General features: G+C 42.2%; 1 protein-coding gene across 2 annotated transcripts in view; it reads left to right on the forward strand.

The window, feature by feature from the left end:
* LOC150091260 (uncharacterized) overlaps positions 1–21,919 on the forward strand; it is a 96,133-nt gene that overhangs the window by 13,385 nt on the left and 60,829 nt on the right. For both annotated transcript variants that reach the window (XM_090382997.1, XM_090383002.1), the window contains exon 2: positions 6,621–8,061. In XM_090382997.1, coding sequence (XP_090239123.1) covers positions 6,621–7,748 — 1,128 coding nt within the window. In that variant the 3' untranslated portion in view covers positions 7,749–8,061. The remainder of the gene's footprint in view (positions 1–6,620; positions 8,062–21,919) is intronic.

The following is a 21,919-nucleotide window of genomic DNA, read 5'->3' on the forward strand; positions in this document are numbered from 1 at the left end:
TCGTAACTTTACAAAAGCTCTTTGATAAGGAGAAGAGAATGCAGCTTAGAGCTGCAACAGAAACCAGATCCATTTTATTAGAAACAGACTTTACTCGGTGAATTGTTTTAACCAAAACTTGCGCATAGAACTTCTTATTCACTATGCTATCTCATGGAACAAATTCTTTACGAATGAATCCCTTGTTTTTAAAGAAAAGATCACTCCGGTTTTGATTTTTTCTATTGTGGATTGTATACAAAGCACCAAGACTCGTTACCTGTTAAGATTGAATCCAGCAAGGACGGATCAATACCAACAGCTTGACTGAGCTGTTCGCATGGTGGTGAGTGAAGGCAGCTTTTGTTCACCTGTAAAAAAAATGCGAAGACACTTGTTTTAACAATTCGCAAGTTTCAGCCCCACTTTTCTCTAACTTAGACAAAATTTAATAATTTTGTTCTATCAGTTAACGCAATGGCAACGCTTCGAACAACATGACAGCTATAGAACAACTGCGCGTGAACGACTTACGTTACGCAAATGGCCGTGTAGAGGAAAGCAATCACGGAGGTCAGCTGCCATGACGGCTGCATATCGGTGGTACATGCTTTGACATGCGTGCCGTGGGTGCAGTCCTGGATCTTGATTGTCAGACCTTACATTACAGCACTTTTTCTGTTGACTCACACTTCTCTCACCTCTTGCGCAATCCGACATTGGTCACCTTTAATCTTTTACGACACACTGTAAGTAACAACAACGGGAAGAACGTTTATAGCCCTTTTTTTTATTTCGTTATAAAATTAGTCTACCTCTGGTAGTTCTTGTTGTAGGGTTTTAGGAGCATCAGCGACTAAGGTCATATTGCTTCGTGGCTCCATGTATATTGTCTGCAAATTTCGTGTTTGCTGTGGTCAATTTTCTGTTTTATTGATGATAAACCCGAGTTTCCGGGAGAAAAACCATGCCACCATTGCCTGACAACGACTAACTCAGCCACGTTGTGGAAAAAGCCCATAAAACTTCTGGCAGAGGCTGCATTGAAAATCCAGAAACGCCATTTTTTAATCCAGCAAGTGGAAAACATACACTGTGTTGCCGCTTTATTAGGTACACCTACCTAGTAGCGTGTTGAGCCCACTTTAGCCTTCAAAACAGCCTGAATTCGTCTAGACATGGATTGAACAAGATGCTGAAAACGTTGTGCAGGAACAGAGTACCGTGCAGACATGAGTGTGTCACACGCAGTTCCTTGATATTCGACGGTGGTGTAGGTATGCAGCGAACAGCCCTTTCCAGCTCATCCCAAAAATGTTTAATAGGACTGATATCCAGGGACTGAGCAGCCCACTGCAGCAAAGAAAAGTCATTGTCATGTTCCTGGAACCATTCCATACTGATTCGGGCTTTGTGCACTGGCACATTATCCTGCTGGAAGTAACCATCTGATTGAGGATAAACTGTCAACATGAACGGATGCACTTGGTCAGCAACGATGTTTAGGTACGATGTGGCATTCAGACGTGAATCTATGAGTATCAATGCACCCAAGGTGTGCCAAGAAAACATTCCCCACAACATAACACTTCCCCGACTACCTTCCACAGTAATCGTCAGACATGACGGGTTCATGTTGTTTTCGCCAAATTCAGAATCTTCCATCAACATGGTGCACCAGGAACTTCGACTCGTCAGACCAATGAACTATTTTCCAATCCTAGATAGTCCAGTGCTGGTGTTGCTGTGCCCACACGAGGCGTGCTCTCTTGTTCTTCATTGATAACAAAGGTACGCGATGTGGCCGTCGGCTGTTGTAGCCCATTCGTGACAATGTGCGACTAGTGGTCCGTTGCGATATTTTGTTCTGCGCACCAAGGTTGTATTCTGATGTAATGTGCGACATTGTGGTGGCCCGTCTGTTTGCTTGCACAATTCTAGCCATCCTCCTCTGACCTCTCTCATCAACAAGCGATTTTCTTCCAGAGGAGTGCCGTTGAGAGGATGTTTTCTGTTCGTTGCACCATTCTCGATACACACTTGAAACTGTGGTGCGTGAAAAGTTCAGGAGAACTGCCGTTTCAGAGATGCTTTGTCCAGCACGCCTTGCACCTGCTACTGTGCCACGTTCGAAGTCCGTTAGATCACTCCTTTTCCCCATTCTTGCTATGGTTTGTACGCTTAACTGATACTAGAAAGGTTGTTCTGCTGCATTTATATCCACAACTGTGGTCATGTGACTTGCAACGTTGTGGAACAAAACATTTGTGTGCACCGTAGGGGTGTATCTAATAAAGTGGCAGCACAGTGTATATATTCCAAATATACACAGTATTAATACATACCATACAAAATACACCCCACGCAATGCCTCCCGTGATCTTCCGACAAAAGTAGAATTCTGAATAATGTGTCCAGATGACATTTCTACTTGTTCACAAAACCTGTGCCTCTCAGCTTTCTACTTTCTGTAGAATTTTTTACACTTTCTTATACCACTGGCATTTTTCCTTTTGCTTTTATCCGGCCAGTTCCTAAAAACGGTAAAAAATCCCTCCCATTCAATTATCTTCCCACGTTTACCTCTACCCTTTCCAAAGTAGTGGAGAACTTCACCAACCACCAACTCTTAAACTATTTCAAAACCTTCCATGTGATCAATGATCGCCAATATACACTGCCCTACCATCAATATCCGGACACCTGCCTTTAGACAAAAAAGAGCTTTTATTGTATCATTTAATATTTTGTGCTGAAACGTTTTGTTTTCATGACGATCTTCAATCTTCGCGGCATACTCTCAACCAGCTTTTTATAAATGTCAGGTGATATGTTCTTCCGCTCGGCCTTTAACGCAGCCACCAGTTCGGCCTTGTTCTTTGGGCCATCTCGACGTGCTCGTACCGACAATCCAATACATCCCAAAGATGCTCGATAGGGTTCAGATGAGGACTCTGAGCTGGCCAATCCAACTTTTCCACGCCCATGTCCTCAAGCCACGAGCCGAGCAGTAGTACGGCATGGCGCGTTGTCTTGCTAATACAGGTATGGACCTTCCCCGAAGTACTGCCATAACATTGGACATGCATAATTGTCCAGGCCGTCCTGGTATTGCACAGCATTCATGGTTTTGTCGATAGCGACTAATGGGCCCGTGCCAAAACATGAAAGGATCCTCGAACCATGACACTGCCTCCACCAAACTTCATTATTGGGAGGATACAATCAGGAAGGAACTGTTCCCCTGGCATTTGCCACACCCAGGAACGGTCATCAGACTGTTAGAGTGCGAAAATCGTCTGTCCATAGCACTGTTTTCCACTGCTCTACAGTCCAGGATTCGCGCTCCTCACACCATGTTTATCAGCGTCTAGTATTTGTTGAGGTGATCAATTTCTGTTGAACCGTTGAGGTAATTCTGTTGAACGTGTCATCTTGCGTGCCCACTTTTGCAATTGTCTGTTCCAGTGTGAATATTTATAGCAGGTTCTGTGGCGTGTTGCATGTATAGGACATGTTTCCACATCCATGGAGGGGTGTCGGGATATTAATGGTAGGGCAGTGTAGATTCAATCAGTGTCCATCCAGTCATAATATATTGACTCATGTTGCTCATCCTTGGACAAATTCGATGGAAAAGTTGGATGAAACTGAAGCAGTTGCTCTCCAAGGCTTTTGGTCCTGTTTCACATAAAGTTCTGTTAAGCAAGTTCTCATCTTATCGATTTCTGTCTGTTTTTTTTTTTTTTTTTTGCAACTAGATACCCAGTTTTTGCTCTGACTGCTCACTGATGGTCATGATAGACGGCTCTCTCTTTGCTAAGTTCTGCTCTAGTGCATCTCAGGGTTCAGTTCTTTCTCCGACTTTTCCTCCGTATATTAATGACCTTGTTCCACTGACTGGAAACCCTATCCATAGTTTTTCTGATGACAGCACCTTACAATTTGAGAAAACTTGTATTGCACAAATAGCCTCAACTTGTCCAATATCCACCGCATCAACCAAAGTTTCTCAAATGCTGATCTCCAGATAACTCTCCAGTGGTGGTGAAGAAAACATAGTTGCCTTCATGTATTCTAATAGTCAGTCTGTCTTATTTTCACTAAAAAAAGATCTACTGCTCCGTTTGCTCATCTTATATTACCCTGATAATTTTTACTGCGATAATCACATCTTAAATATTGTTTCTTCCCAGTCAAAGAAAAACTACACTTTCTTTTTCGCTCTCGGCGATATAAAGTACAAATCTGAAATCCTCCCTATCATAGAATATTGCTCCCATATCTTGGGATGGTGACCCAAAAACCACCTCGAGCTCCTAGACTATACCAAAAGAGGACAGTGCATAAATTTATAACCGCCTCTTACGAAGATTTTCCAATGGATGGATGCTTTTCTATAGATACTTTGATGGACATAGTTACTGCTCTTCTGAATTGGCATCTGTAATTCCACCGCTCCCTTCCAAATTACTCCTAACTCATGCTTGAATTAGTCAACAACAACTTGAAACTCATAGAACCAACTGTTCATCTTCCTCATTCATTCCCTTCTTTAATGTAATTACGTTCTATATTGCTTTGCTTCGAAATGTTTCTATTTGATCTATATATGTTCCATTGTGGGTAGCACAGTTGGTAGAATCACCGTCCTCCCCACACCGGATGGAAAAGACCTGAATTTTTATGGGCTTTTTCACGACGTGGTCTCAAGCCGTTGGTCTCAAGCGATAGTAGCATGGTTTTTTTCTCCCAAGGATCCAGCAAAACAGATTTTCTGTTTTGCTGGATCCTTGAGGAACACCATTGTTGAATATGAATGAATAAGATTTTTGTCCCAAAATTATTACTCCATATTCAGGTGATTATAAATATATTTTTAGCCAATTCAGTAGAAGGCCTGGATACAATAAGCGTGCAGTTTTAACAAGAGGAGCTCGTGATTTACAGAATCAAAAGCCCTGGAGAAGTCGGTGTAAATAACATCCACTGCATTCCCTGCCAACTGCTGTGGTAACACGTTGCAAAAGGAACACTGGTTTGTTATCACCGATCCTTCCGGTCTAAACCCGTGCTCTGCATTACAATATACTGTTTAAGATACTTTGTTTAGCTTCTGTGATATTATGGAATCAAATCATTTAAATAAAGAATTTGAAAGAACTATAGGACAAAAGTTTTCTATTCCATTTCTCGATGTTGTTGTTTTTTTAATGATAGATTGCAAAATATTTCGTCCGGCTCTACTTATTCATTTCAATATGGGAGAAAAATGTTTCAGTCGAATATTTTGCTTTCCATAAGCTGCAGGTCCATCCCTCATTCCGAGGAGTTGCACTAAGGTAAAGCAGAATCAAGAAATTGCTTTTTTTTCCAAGCAGATCTGTTAATTGTCCTTATGACAAATCGTAAACTACGCTTGTGTTAACAAGAGCCGTTGCGCGCGCGATAAATTCGTAGTATACACTTTGAGAATAACATCAACAGACACCTCGTAAATTAGCCAAAAGGGCTGTCCCAACAAGACCAGACATAGTTAAATAAAAACTGATAAGAGTCCAGCAATAAAGCTGCTCACTGGTAGCTGTAGAGGTCACTCAATGGCAGATAAATATTGGCTTCAATCCGGTCCTGTCTCGAGTGGGCAAGAACAAACGTTGTTTTCTCTGGAGATCTCTGATAACAGAAAGCCCTACGAAGACTCCCATTATGTAATCCGCAAATGTTTTGCAAACAGGTGGCCATCCCTGATTCAGTGTGACACTGGTACGCCCTTCGTTTTTAAGTGCTCACAAATTAGACACTCAGGACGTTCGTTAAATGGTAAAAATCCTAATGTAGACCTATTACGAAATCTCTACAACGCGTAGGAACTTTGCTCAATTCAGTGGTGGCTTCTGGTCTTGTCGGGGATTCAGAATTATTCTTGTTCTTGTCAAATAAATGGAGTAGCCGTTCCAGAGGTGCATTTTGCTTTTGAATGGTTGGTCGAGAGACAGTTAAGATTATCGAAAAGGGGGAGGGTGTTGTGGGGGACACATTTAAATGGGAAAAATTCTTATAGAGGCAAATTCGTATACATAAATGATTGCTGAAATCTTTCTTCATCGGGGTATGTTGACAATATCGATGAAAGGATTCGAAGTCAGTTATGAATTGGAACAGAAATTTTGAAATGGAGCTGGAGCAGGTTTCCACAGTTAACTTAAGCTCCGCTAGTAGCATTATTTTTATTATTATAACGCCATTAAGGAATATCGACTTTTTTTTTTTTTAATATTCTACGTTATTTTTTTAAGATGTCTCGAACGCCTTCTTCAAGGCTAACAAGTTCTGAGTTTTGAATGAGCGGTTGTTATTAATTTAAAAAAGGCCCGAAGCACTGTCTCGCCTACTATCATTTCATCTTTTTAAAAAAATCCTTTCCTGCTTCTCCAGCGTTTTTTTTTTATCCTTGTATAACTTCACGAAAATGGAACAGAAATTAGTAGATCCATCTAGCGAGAAAATGAGCCAGGTCTTTTCTTTCATTCGCGCAAAACAAGTCAAAAATAAAAATAAAACTTTTATATGAAGAAAGTCCGTGTTGATTATTTGACATCGTTTTGTTTCATTTAAATCCTTTCTCTTTTGTGTTCCAGATGTGGCAAGATATCGAGAGTGTCCTACTGGGTGATGCAGTTCATCCCGATGCAAGAGGTCCTTATCATCAAGGCGCGATAGTCAACAGCAATCCGGATATTCCGACACCGAACATGCGGGGAAATGCCACTTCGCACTCGAACCCTTCAGCCACTCCGGGTCTCCATCATTTTCCCCACCACGGTTCCAGCGGCAGAGAAAACGCAGCTCCGGATGGAAACAACAACAGCGTATTCAACAGCTTCAGGGCATGCTGTAAGCGCGAGTTCATGAACGGCTACAATCACCACCACTTCACTGCCAGAAACTCGACGGAGTTCTCAGCGTCGGGTTACAACAACGGATACAGCGGTCACTACTTACACTCGTCATGTAACACCGACAATAAGATGACCTTTCCCTCCGCAGGCACGCCGGGCATGACGCACTCTGCTAACTCTGCTGTGACTTCCAATTACGTGGCCCACTGGAACGGATACAGCGGACCTTTGCCGGCGCTTCACTCCCACATGTCGCCGCCGGCCTCGCCAGAAACCTCCGCCCAGGGGTACTCCCAGCCATCCGGCATCACCACCATGGAGATGTATCCACCCGTGACCTCGCACATCACCGTAACGCACTCCAGGCCGGCTGGGCCATCAGCGCCTCACCCTTATCCAGCTACCTCCTTGCCACAAGCCCCTCACCTGCGCATGGTAACGCCACCTTCGTCGCCGCATCTCGCCGACCTCTTGTCCGGCAGTTCCGCAGCCTACGGAGTCCGGGCACCGCCTTCGGTTACCGTTTGCATGCCCGGCCCGCCACCTCCACCGCCGACAAAACCCCGTCGTGGTCGTCGCAGCTGCGGACGGAAGAAGGTCACAGTGCATACCTGTTCTCACCCCGGTTGCTCTAAAACGTACACGAAGAGTTCCCACCTGAAAGCTCACCTGCGGACCCACACGGGGGAGAAGCCGTACCAGTGTAACTGGAAGGGATGTGGTTGGAAATTCGCCCGCTCTGACGAACTGACACGACACTATCGTAAGCACACTGGCGACCGTCCCTTTCAATGTCGGCTCTGCGAGCGCGCTTTTTCTAGGTCCGATCATCTGAGTCTGCACATGAAGAGGCATGCGTCTGTTTAGCCTTTGACGAATCCCCCTCAACTTCCTTCCGTCTCCTGTCGGCCATCACAGACTAACATCTAACATTTACTTACGTGCAGGGCCCAAAAACCCAAATGACCGTCTAGTCAGTGTGCGGAACCTGCCCCAGGGTACCGCAGTGACCTCTCTCTCTCTCTCTCTACCGCATACACGCCCCCAAGACTGCTGAACTGTGTAAGAAAAGACTTCAAGGGAAGAGAAATGGAGATAGCAGCTGTGGTAACAACATCCCTGACGCCTGGAATAAGGTGCAGCAAATACCTGGACTCCACTGAAGACCCCAGGGTGACAGGTAAGTGTTGGCTTTCATTATTTAGTCGTTCGGGTCATTGTCAAAAGGTCTCGTTGAAATATTCGCAAATGATAGTAATAATACCGGCAGATGTCAATTTCTGAATTTAAAAGCAATAATTTGCAATACGAATTATTTAAATTCTAGACAAATGTAAATAATATTACCCGGTGGTCCCTCGATGTTTTATTTCCTTGAGAATTGCTTAAATTTTTCTTCCTGTCTGCTTTTTTATTCATTAACGCACAAGCGTACAGATAAACTTCTGTAATGTGGAGCCCAACAGCTGTGACTTGCACTTATCTAACCCAACCTATTCTCGTCTATATTAGGGACCTGGAATTAGCCTTCCCCTCATTAAAAACAAAAACCAAAATCCAGTCAATGACAGCATAAGCGTTTAGTTGCCAGGTGGTTAGGATACGACCCTGTGATGTACAATCGGTATGCACAAGTTATCCACTAAATTATGGAGTTCCTCTTTGTTGCGAAACATTTCATTAGATTTCAAAACAGTCCTAGCGTGAAACACGATCATTTTGATTATGAGTAGAAGTAACAGAGTACAGGTCCACAATACCGTTTCACACCATCGATTCGATTATTTATAATGTTTTCCGGTAAGAGTTGCAAATATCCCTCGTGGATAGAACAGTGGTTATAATCACTGTTCACCCTCATCCAGTGGAAAAGGCCTGATTTCGAATCCCGTTGCATCGTGGCCGAGTTAATCACTCTCAGTTTAGCAAATACATGTTGTTGTTTTTACAAAATTCGGATTGTCACCCAGGAAAACACAAACAAATCACATAGAACACGCGCCAATTTACAGATACCATACAATGCCACCTCATTAGCCACAGTTGCTTTGGCAGGCAATACAACAAAGCAATTTGGAGCTTAACACACCTAACCTGGATGGATTATGAAGGTTAGTTCCAACAATCTCTTCGGCTGAAAGCAAATTTCCGCATATCTATCCTACAGTCATCCTTTTTCAGTTTATGTGTCTTCTTGTTGTATTTCCTAGAAAGAGTAAGGATGCCATGAGGCATTTAGTTTACTCAATCCATTTAAAGTTTCAAACACTTCAATCAGGTGTCCTCATAAGTGCCTACTTTCCTAATAAAGTCTCTGCAATTTTCAGTTTATCCTTTTGTTAATCTGACTAATCTTATTGCTCTCCTTTACTCTAATTACAATAGATTCTATATCCTTCCTAAAATGAGGCCTCCTGACCTGTTAATGATGCTCAAGATGAGGCTTAACCATTCCTTACACAAATTAAAAATGACCACACTCCAGGAGAAGACACAGTGTTCTTTGAAACCAAATGTGATGTTCAGGTGGAGGGTAGATTGCGGAAAAAATACCAAAGGACCATCACGTAGACGGCATAAGACATCATAAAGACTGGAAGTGTCTCACCGCTAAGATCCAAGAGTGCATGCAAAAGTGCCAAGATGTGGAATGGATCGAAGAATCATTTGGAATCTACCATTCACGGTTACACGTGAGTAGTAGATTCCACATTCAACAGTGCATAAAGTGCTACTGTTGAACGTAGAATCTACACAGGAGCTTGAGACTGCATGCATTCAGGATTCAACTTGTACAGACTGGCAAGTCCAATAATTGTCTACAGCACTCTGCATTCGCCAAGGACATGATGAAAAGGCTGGATGAGGACAAAGGATTCGATTCGTGTGATGTTCATTGATGAAGCTACCTTCCATGTTTTAGGGAGAGTCATTCCCCACAACATTATGATCTAGAACTCCGAAAATCCTCAAAGTCGTAAAATGAGGTTCGATATTATCTTTATGCAACATTTCAAGGTCGCTGGATCAACAGAGGGAATTCAATCATTTGGTATTCCCGCTCTCCTAACATAACTCAGCTTGATCACTTCCTCTGGAGCTATTTCATTTCATTTACATGGTCGAGCGAAGCTTGATATCCTCCGGTGGACAAGTGAGGCTCATATCTAAGTGGACTAAACTGTAGGACATCTGCTGTCCAATATAGCCAACCCTATTGAAATCCGTGTTATCGTTCCCTATTCACAATGATTCAAAGTTGTAAAAGTTCCATTTGAGTACCCTGTATATGGAAGTAAACACATACGTGCATACCACGGAGGGCACTCGATAATTAATAAAACATTACCGCGTCATTTCTGAAGGGTTGTTCGTTCAAACGAAACGGGTCATTTCTAACATAGGAAACAGCCAAAAATCACAGCAATAGAAAACATTCCAGTATATGATTTACAAGCAATAACCTTAAATTTTATGATCTTTGGACTTCCTCAACTAATATTTCATTTGCAATAATTGAGCATTTATTTCATTTTTTTTTTTTTTAAATTTGTTAATAATTTTACATCTCTCAGTTTTATGTCAGAAACATGTCTCGCTAGACTTCACCCTTTGAATGGTAAACCGAAGGGCCTATACATGGAAGAACGAGCTTGTTTATATTTGATTTACTACCATTCCGCTCCCGTCCTGTCATCCATTAATAGGAAGCTTGTTTTGAATACAATTTATCGCGCGGTACTTCGTAATGCTACAATTTATTCCCTCTGTTTTACAAGGATTACTTTTCTGTTTACATAAATAGACTAAAGATGCTTTAAAGGACATTCCAATTGAAAACACGCGTGGTAGAATGTAATACTCATTTTATGCACAGTATTTTATTAACTCGATCTTAAACAGACCGAGACTGAAGAGGAAAGATGAGGTCAACCTCCTAGTAACAGGCTGTCCATAGGATCATCTCTTTCATTAATAAATAAATAAATAATTATTTAAATACCACTAGCGCACTTCTAATTGAAGAGGAAATTCATATGGGTGTAATACTTTGGTGGGTGAGGAGTATATTGATTTATAAAGCCTTTTGGAAAATGGTTTCAATAACTTATAAATTAATTTCTATTAGAGAGGATTGTTGGGATAATGCGTTTAGTTTTAAAACATTTTTCATCAATCTTCTAAATGAATGAGGATTTCATGGAAACTCTGAAGCGAATGCAACCAAATATTATTCTCTGTGCAGTGCAGTGAATTCGAATTTTATAAATTGGTATATATTTACTGTTGTAATAACCAAATGCTGTGGACTTTTCTACGTGTTCAAATAAATAATTTTTATTACCTCAAATGAGATATTTGAAAATCTGTTTCGAGCATGTATCCATAGTTTCCGTTCAAATGTTCAACAAGGCAACTTTCTATGTTTAATATGAAGGAGGGTCGAGAAATAAAATTACACATATATGTACAGTTATTACAGTGCTGTAAATCAACACTGAACTCTCTCTTCCAGTGGCATGCTTCATTTGTAATAAATTTGTAGTCTAAAATTTGTAAACTTGGTCTTTCAAGGAGCTCCATACCACGAAATGAATCTTGCTTTTCCACAGCACGTTAACTAGCCTGTTTAGATTTTCATCTAATCTTGATGAACAGATGCAAAAAACTTCACGGACTAAACTAATTGGACAGGTTTGGCCTTTGTACATATATGCCTCGTGAATTGTAACGTTTAAAACCGTCCTGCGTGGGAGTAAGGCGACATCCCTGGAACTTGAAATGCCTAAACTTAATGCAATTTTAAAGAGATTTCTTGAACAATTTTACAAATATTCCAAAGTGTTCAATAAATTAAAAAATCTGGGCTATTTCTTAAGCTTGAATTTTTTTTTCACGAGGGATTGTCGTTCTATAAGATTTTAGAAACCAAGGCCATATTGCATCGTATACATTGTCTGCAAATTGTATATGTTCTGTTGTCAATTTTCTGCTTGCTAGATGAAAAACCACAGTTTTCGGGAGACAGAACCATGCCTGTCCTCGCCTGAGACCGATTAACTCAAACAGGCTGTGAAAAAGACATGAAAACTCCTCACATCATTGACAGGATTTTAACTCAAGTCTTTTCCACCAGACTTGGGGAGGACGGTGATTCTACCAACTCTGCTACCCACAACGGCTCACCAGGAAGAGTGAGTGGTTTAATTTATAATGGAGCAGAACCCTTTCTCAATCGCTGTTTTTGTTTTATTTATAAACCCCCTACGTAAAATTTTCAATTCACAAATTGTTGCTCGATGATCAACTGATGTCAAGTTAAAGAGGAAATTATTTTATGCTCGCCCCGTAAAGTTTAGATTTCCCACAGGCTCACAAGTTTTTCTTGAAAGTGTATTAAGTAACTTGCGAATGTTTTATCTGCAGGAATATCGGTCAATCGCGTCCTCCTTGACAGTATGATGATTTCCCCACTTGTCTCTTGTTTAGAAAGGTCTCGTTTCGATTCTCGTCGGAGATCTTGGGAATTCTGAAAGCCCCTTTAAGTTCATAGAGGCGGATCTAGACTGTTTTGATTGGGGGGGGATGTAATTATCAAATTTTTGTATAAATAACAGTAACTGAAAACTATTTGATGGTCAATCGAATCTAATAAAATTCAAGAAATTCTTAGTCATTTACATATCACTGGAAATCTGATAACCCTTGTTGGTGAGAATTTAATTTTTGAAAAACACAAAACAAAATACTGAAAAAAATTGAATTGTTAAATCTTGTTAAGAGATCGCCTCCTGACTGGAGTTCCGAACACAAAGAACACAAAAGAGAGTGTTATCTGAGGTGGGAGAAGGAAAATGAAATCAGACGCACAAAGTACTTCCGCTCGTAAGTCTTCACTGTATAAAGTGAAAATCGTAGACTTATTTGACAGACAGTTTTCAAATCGGAAGAATTTTTAACCACTCTTCAGGCAACTCCAAAGTTGTAATTGTAAAAACCCGTATATACATTTAAATAAAAAAAGTTCGCTTCCTTGCATCATTTGGCTTAAAAAAGCACTATAGTAACCCATATGGACCCCATGACGGTGGATCGCTACTGTGGCTTGTGATCTCCTTCCAACGCTTCACCTAAATCAACCAACCAACTTAACAAGTTTTGTGTCCCATTGGCAAAGAAACAATCAGTTCATCGAGGTGATTCTGAGCATTGCCACTTCGCGCTGAGGATATTCTCCAGTCACAGGAGAACGTGTTCCCATGCATCCCACTATGTCTAATTGATTCATAATACCCCACTTGGGTTTAATTGAGGTCCGAAGAGCGAACTTTTCATATTATGCAATAGATATCTTCCTTATTGCATAATAAGAAAATCTCGCCTCTTCGGAATTAGAATCCCTCCCATCGAGACGGGATTCGAACGCCCACGTTCCAATCTTTGATGGGAAGAAGGCGAAGGTTTTTTAATCACGGTAGCCCAATTAATTGGTCTGTTTTATGGCTTGTTTTTCTCCTGAAAGCTTTCTTTTTTTTTTCATCCATCAAAACAAGCAAATCAGAAGTAGCATAATTTAAATATTGAGTTACTACAGTTTCATGGCCTTAGTCACTTCCTTGCAAATCAAAACAATTCGACTGAACTCATGAGGTGGATTATTTATCTATCACCTATGAATAAGAACCACCGTTCCCCAATTACTAAGCCGTACGAAAAAAACTATACATCTCAGAATCTCCTCTTAATATTCTGTTAATGATTCTTTTCTGGTGGCATAAATGCAGTTACTGCCAACACTAATGACGTCTAAGACAAAATTCCACCATACCATGAATCCGTATTAAAACATCAGTCGATATGCAGTTGGTTGTTGTAGGATTTTACACGTATTAGCCACTTAAACCATATTGCACCGCATGCAATGTGTCTATAAATTGCAAGCGTTCTGTGGTAGATTTTCTGTTTGCTGGATGAAAACCCCGAGTTTCCAGGAGAAAAATCCGTGCCACCCTCGCCTGAGACCGGCTAACTCAATCACGTTGGAAAAAAAAAGTCCATAAAAATTCTTCGCTTCATTGACAGGATTCGCTCAGGTTTTTTCCACCTGCTGTGGGGAGAACGGCGATTCTATTAACTGTGCTACTCACAAGGGGTAGATAAGCAATCAGGAATACTCTGTATTCTAGGCTAGCCTAGTGTCTACGATCCTTATTTATGCACACCGTGTGGAATAGACCAGTGTTGGGGTCCCATCAAAAGGAAAGGAATTTTTATACGTTCAGCTACAGTGTAAAAAAAAAACTTTTTTTTACATTGTAGCTGAATCAATCCGTATCGGAAGTGGATTGCCGGATTTCTCCCCTAAAAACTAGGGCTTTGAGTACAAGATTACAAATTGCAGGATTACTTTGATTACAAACATTGAGTACAGGGTTTTTTTCAAAAATTTATATTTTGGAATTAAAGTAGAACGAATGAAGAAAGAGGGTTAGATGCGAAGATTACATGGGCTTGATTATATATACAATTAATGAATATCGTTGGGACCAACAGGAGCGGTTTGTGACTAGGAACAATATTTAAGATCGGCTTTGTTTCCATGCTTGTTTTAAGACCAGTAATCTTTAACGCCTGGGCAAAAACAGGATGTATAAACTGTTCTTCGAAAACTGCTCTGGCCATCCATGTTTCGTCATTTTTCTCAATGTAACAGGAAGTTTGTCCTTGGCATAACTTTAAGAGTCCTTATTTAAAGTGGTTCGCAACGAACGATTCATCTTAAAGTCGTTCGTTGCATTTCTACCAATAAACAACACCGGGCACTTCATAAGTGATTTAAAGGTTGGACAAATTTTTCAACCCTTGACGATGTCCAAGAAGACATCGTCGTCTTCTAAAACAAATACCTAATCCGTGTTGTACGCTTCTCAAGGCTTCTCCTCAAACTTGATGGTTTAGTAAAAGTTTAAGTTGCCTAATCATCAGCAATTTTAGCTACGCTATCTTTAGCGCGCACTCTTTTAATATATCTTAAACCATCTCCTGTTAGCCTGAAGTTCCTCCACCAATAAAAATGTCATCATCTTCTCGCTCCTTTGAATGGTCACCAAACATGTGTAACTTGATTAAGATTTTTTAATTTGACTTACTTTAACTTTTAAAAATGAATGTGATGACCTTGGGGACACCATTACAAGGCTACCCAAAAAAGCAAATACCATTAAAGAGTTCGATGGCAGCGTACTGCCCAACGCCAAAGGATGTTAAGGTAGTGACCAACGAATTTGACTGGAACTGTTCCAGGAAATATCTGTAAGGTGTTGTCGAAGATCTTATAAAGAACAATGAATCTTTGAGAGGGAACTGCCAGATGAGTATGTTGGATTTAGGAAAAGGAGCGGTATACGAAATTAGATATCAGCAAATTGCATGTGATCTCAAATCGGATTACTTGTTTTGCTTGATCAAAATCCCATGTTTCTTGGGAAAAAATATTGCTGTCCTCTCCTGAGGCTAACTATCTCAGCAACAGAGTGAAAAAAGAAGGAAATAAAAGTTCTCATTGTCATTAACGGGTTTCGAATCTAGGGCTTTTCCATTCGATATGCTGAAGACAATAATTATAAATTGGGCAACCTACGAATACTCCATCAGAAAGATAATGATGAGAGAAAGAAAGGCAATGTCTTATGAAATTTTACTTGTATTTAATAGACTATAGCGTTGCTTTCCCCTACATGGATGGACACTGGGATGTATTGAAGAAAATAGGTATCGGAACCTATGCAGAGACTATACACAGGGCAATGGGCTACGGTGAGGCAGAATGGCTAAGTAGAGGAAGAGTGAAAAAGCACTATCTCTTGACCACATATATTAGAACTTACGCAGCTAATAAACATTCCTCGACAAAATTAACAGAACAAAATATTTTTCATGAATATTTTATTGTGAACAGTGTCGCCAAAAGTGAATATTTGATGTAATAGGCATCCTGGCATATAAATCCCGAGTATCCAAAAGAAATTGATATACCACAATTTACACAGCCGCTCATTATGCAAATTATTCATGCCTATAAAAACACGAGTTGCGACCACATCATTTCATTCCCATTTTTTGGCTTGCTCAGTGGGATAGCTACATCTCCAGTACTCAGGATGGCAAGTCATCATCGTTTAAACTATTCATTAGAGTCACTCGGAAAGTTATTGAATCTACACATGTGTATTGTGTCTGTAAATTGCGTGTGTTCTCTGGCAATCAATTTGCCTACTTTTTCTGGACGAAAAACCTTGCAATATGCGCCTGAATCCGACTTCATTATCGTTTAGATGATTCTTTGAGATGACCGTTGGACAATTTGAAACCAAGCAGTCTCCAGAGGAGGTGGCACGTTGGCTTAAGTGTCAAGCAGTGACACTTAATCTCGGCACTATGGAAGCAGTTTCAGAAGAGAGGAACCAATTCCAGAAGTGCTGGCCAATGTTGCCCGAGGGCTAGGTCACCCAGAACAGACCCCTATCAGGCTCTAACAGCAAGATGGAATCCTACGATGTCCTGTAATCAACTGTCTCTTGAGGTTGCTTCGGCAACAGGTGAAAATATTTCCAAGCGAACTGTATTAAGAAGGCTCAATTCAAGTGGACTGGACTCTACTCAAGGAAGCCAGTGGTTTATATCCCATTAACCCTAAACCAGAGCTCGTCGAAGCTGGTGTCATGAACATATGACTTGAAACCCTGACACATGGGGGTACAGTTCTGTTCTCTGATGAGTCCTATTTTAGCCTACAAACAGATTCTAGATGTTGTTTCATCTGGATGGAACGAGAAATGCAGTACTATCCTTGCAACATGAGAGAAAGGGACCTTTACGGTGGAGGCGGTGTTCATGTTTTGGATAGTGGTACAGTAACTGCGCAGCGGTACCGTGAACAGAACCTCGAACCATATATGTGACTTTTTAGTGGTGCGGTTGGCCCAGACTTTATTTTCATTCATGACAACGTCACTGCACATGGAACTCAAGTGGTGGAGGAATATCTTGAAACTGAAGATATCCAACGACCGCCGTAGCCAGCACGATCACCGGACTTAAATCCAATTGAACATATGCGAGACGCCCTTGGGCATCGCATTTCACGGCCACTGCCAACTCCTCGATCACTTCGTAAGCTGAGGTAAGGTGTAAGGTATATTGATGTCATGCGGCACCAGGGGTTTCCCCCATCTCCGCGTTGCTTTCATTGTGGGTGTACCAGCTTGCTGGGAATGCCAGAGATTTAAAAGTGTGTGGGTATTGTACATGTGTAATGTCGTGTACCGTTGTTCATCTGGTCATTTAGCCGCTGGGCCCCTGTTGGAGCCCAACGTTGCCCCACCTTCGCCCCGTGGAGGCAGACCAGGAACCCAGTAGACTTAGTTACTCTGGCAGGTCCTGCCGCTTAGTTTCCTGAGATTTCGGCGGCTAGGACCTTTTAAAAAAAAAAAAAAAAAAAATCATAATATGTATGTATATGCACATGTATATACTCATTTCACTTGTCTGCATACACCATATGTTGTATGCCTATACACACCGCTGGGGGTTTGATATTACATAGATGGATAGGCCGAAACTGGGCGAAGATTATTTTGAGTGTTGTTAAATTTAGTGTGTGGGGCGTTCGCATTGTATATAGATAGAGTAGGAGGGGAGACAGAAGACTGGGGGGTAAAGATAGAAATATGGGAGCGATAGAGAAGATGCCCCCAGTTGGTCAGTGAGGCATGCCCATGCCTCACCAGAGAGGAAAGGGGGGGGGGGTTCGGCGAGGGGACACAAGGAGTCTCCGCCCCGCCGTGGTAGGTTTGGAAAGGAATCGAGTCAGGTGCTCGATTCTGGTCCCCAACGAGTCTTGATGGCAGTGAAGCTGCATGGTTCAGGTCCATGTGGGCTTTTACAGATTCAGGGTTCAGTCAGTCGCAGAGTTGTAGGCCATGTCCTTTTATTCTCATTGGAGGTATTGAATTTGTTGTGGGAATGGCTTGTCCCATTTAGTTTCCAGTTGTGTTGTTATTTGCTTGTTGGGCTAGTGTGGCTCGGCGTCTGTTAAACAGTTTCTGTGCAAATTCGGTGAATGCCATGTATGGTCCTTTATCGTCCAGAATGAATTGCTCCTGATTCTTGGGTGAATGTTGTAGTCTTGTCACCAGCTGGCAGCGGATGTCGTCGTATTGATGGCAGTCATACATTAGATGCGACCAAGTTTCTGGAATGCCACAAGTGCAGTTTGGATTTTCAATTATTCCCAGAGTTGTTAGTTTGGCGTTTAAGGCACCATGTCCTGTGAGTAGGTACGTCACAAACAGACCAGGTGCATACCAGGTTGGTAATTTAGGTTGGAATCTATGTATATTTGGAAAGAATTTATTTGTAATCCGACCTTTAATGGAGACATCCCATCGTGCCTGCCACGCCTGCAGCAAGTGGGTCTGGAGTCTTCTTTTTTCCGCAATGCGGTTATTTCCTGGATCTCCGTTGAAGTCAAGGTGTGTACAAGCATTGCCTTTAGCGAGCTCATGGAGGATGCCTCTTCTCACTACCTCTAGGTCTAAGGGGAGGGTTCCTGCGATGACTTGCAGAGCGTGTGTGCTCACTGTGCTGCAGGCACGAGTAGCAGTGAATAGCATGATTCTATGTATGGAATCAAGTATTCTTAGGTTTGCAGCTGTGCTGGCCTTTTTGTACCAGGCACCAGCTGCGTATGTTGCGATTGGTAAGAAGGCTGCTTTATAATAAAACATCATCGTTCTTTGTTTCAATCCCCAGTCTCTTCGGGCAATTCTGTTTATTAAGGCAGTGCAGTTTCTTATTTTTCTTCTTACGTAGTTTAGGTGCGGTTTGAAGGATAAGCGGGTATCCAAGATGACGCCCAAATATTTGAGCTCTGTGCTGAGCCTTATTGTTCTAGTGCCAATTTTAATTTGGGGTGGTCTGTGGATGTTCAGTGTTCCCTTTAAGAGTATGGAGTTGGTCTTCGTCGGTGAGATTTGTAGTAAATGGTGTGTGGCCCAGTCTTGGAGAATTTGCACAGCGCGGTTTGCCAGTATTTCCAGTTGTGCCCTGGAATTAGCTTCTATTGTTAAGATGAGGTCGTCCGCGAAGGCTTGTGAGCGGACCCCTTCCAGATCCTTGTTTAGAAACTGGTCCATCAGGAGGTTCCACATTGTTGGTCCAAGTACTGACCCCTGTGGGCACCCTCTATATATTTTTCTTTCTATTTCTTTGTAGGGAGCTTTTATCTTGATTGCTCTGTCGGTGAGATAGCTTTTAAGCACATTGAAGAGGTTGCCAGGAACCCCTGCCTCCCGGAGCCGACCCAGGACGCTCGGCCACCATAGGGTGTCGAACGCCCCGGCAAAATCAATTGAGATAGCTAGCACGTATTTTTTCTCAGATTCTTGTGCTTGGGCAATTAGGCTTTGGAGTGCATCTACTGTAGATCGACCTGGTTTGAATCCGTACTGGTTTGGTGAGGATAGGTTTGCCTGTTGGTAGTGGTGATTTATTCTGGATAACAGTAGCCTTTCAAAAAGTTTACTTAGTACTGTGAGTAGTGTGATCGGTCTGTAGGAAGATGGCTGTTCTGGTGGTTTGTTTGGATTCTTAATTATTAGTCTAACATTGGCCATTTTCCAATCTTGCGGGTATGCTCCCACTGTGAGGCATAGGTTAAAGAGCTGGAGCAAGAGTTCCGGTTCTATTTCTACTACTTTTTTGATTATTTCCGGCTCCAAGAGGTCTGGACCTGGGCATTTTTTCGCTGCTATACGTGAAGCCGCCAGGATGAGCTCATCCGTAGTGAATCGCGGTTCTGCATTATCTGTTCCGTACTTATCATTTTCCCTACAGGTCTGGATCTGCTCCTCCGTTTGTGGGTCTTTGTGGGGATGAAAGGTGAGATCTAATATATTGTTTATTGATGCCTCCCAGGAACAGGTTTCTTCTCCTTGGGGCGTGACAGTGGTTGTAAGCACTTCACCTCTGGGGAGCTTTTTTGTGACAACCTTGTACACAACACCCCAGGGGTCAGTGTTCCCTGAGTTTGCTACTAGTCTCTCCCAAGTTTCCTTTTTATTTTTCCTTATGAGGGCGGTATAAGCATTTCGTGCTTCTCTATACAGATTTCTGAGCGCGTCCACCTCCTGCTCAGGCCAAGTTCTTCTTGCCTTTTGGAAGTTTGTCCTTTTGGTCTGGACGTCCTTGCGAAGCTGTTGAAGTTCTTGGTTCCACCAAGGTACAGCACCAGGTTTGGGCCGTCTCCGTTTGATTGAGGTGTTTGCAGCCACTGTTATAATTTCGGTGATGGTCTTCTGGAGTTCATCAGGGTTCTCAGCTGTGTTGATTTCTTGCATCTTTCTGTTTTTGTTGTCTGAGAGGGTTTTCTGGAACAGGTCCCAGTTTGCAGTTTGCAATGCATAGCGTTGGGGCATTCTTTCTGCTGGCGGTTGTCGATTTAGGTTCCTGTTGAGTTGGAATGTCAGGGCCCTATGGTCTGAAGTGGTCCAGGCATCCTGGACCATCCAGTCTGTGATGTTTCCTGCTATGTTTCGAGTGGCAAGAGAGACATCTATTGTAGCCTCCCAACGGAGGTTGCAAAAAGTTGGCAGCTGGTTTGGTTTATTGAGGACTACGATAGATGAACTCGTAATAAATTCCTCCAGTCTCTGGCCATTCCTAGTACCTTGCCTGTCGGGGGTATGGCTGTGCCAGGCTGGTGATCTACAATTTGCATCCATTCCGATGACAATTCTTTCCCCTCTTAGTAAGTTGGTAGCATGTTGGAGGTATCTGGTGGCTGTGGTTATGTCTTCACCAGGTCTGCAATATAGCGAGATTATGTATAGGGCACCTAGCGCGGTGATAATTTGGGCGCAGGCCGCCCAGTCCGTGCACAGGTGGGAGACTTTGGTTGCAGTGATGTCGGGATTTCTAATTAGGATTGCAGCCCACGGGGTAGTATCATCTGCTTGTATTAGTTTGTACTTGAGGGGGTATCCTCTGACTAGTTTGGAGTGGGTATACGGTTCTTGTAATATGATTACATCTGCATTAATTTCATCGGCCTTGAGCCTGACTTGGTCAGCTACGGCCCTTGCCCGTTGTGCATTCAGTTGGATGAATTTGATTTTTGTGGTATTATAGTGGTTATGGTGTGCTGCCATAATTGATTCTGGCTTGGTTTAAACTCTTGTTTTTGACGTAAATAGGACATTTGTTGTCACGAACTGAGTGTGAAGCGTCCAACTTCTGACTCTTACAGTTGGCACATGTTGGTTCCTCATCTTTCTTTGGGCAGTCCTTGTAGTCATGGCCTTTGTCGGCGCAGTGGCCACAGGTTGGAATGTTTTGGCTGCAAGTGTGGGTAGTGTGGCCAAACTTGCAGCATCTGTAACATTTTGGAACTACTATATGTTCGTGGAATCTGTGGCTGCTCCAGTTGATGAAGATCCGCGTTTGTTTTGCTAGGATCTGCCATGCTGCGGGACTGAGCTCGACAACCCAGTTCCTTGTGTTTCCTGTCGCCGGTTTTATGGCGAATCTAGGCATTATTTGCTCTTTGATGTCGGTTTCCGGTAGGGATCTCTGTAGGTTCCTGGCGTATATTTCTGAGGCTAGGTTTTCTTGTGTCATACTGGCATCCAGGCCATAGATTTTTATGGAGGGTCCTTTCCTTTTTGGTTCCTCCGCTTTTAACCCTATGTTAGTTATCTTGGGGTTGGTTATTATTTCGGTAGCTTCCTCTTTGGTTTCGGTCTCCACGACTATGCCCGGGTTCCTGGTTTTCCTTATTGTTTTAATTCTTGTTGTCTTTAAATCATTAGCTAGTTCCTGAATGAATTGTGTCTTGATACTTTCGCTGGAGGTATCATTATTTGTGGTAAGCGGTCTCAGGACAACAATGTTGGGGGTAGGTAGCAGGGTTTTCCTTGAGGCTGATTGGCATTTTATTTGTGGATTTTCCGTTGTATTTGGTTGTTTCCTCAGCGTTT

This window comes from Mastigoproctus giganteus, chromosome 1, assembly GCF_048544385.1.
Source record: "Mastigoproctus giganteus isolate SK-2022 chromosome 1, ASM4854438v1, whole genome shotgun sequence".
Taxonomy (NCBI): domain Eukaryota; kingdom Metazoa; phylum Arthropoda; class Arachnida; order Uropygi; family Thelyphonidae; genus Mastigoproctus; species Mastigoproctus giganteus.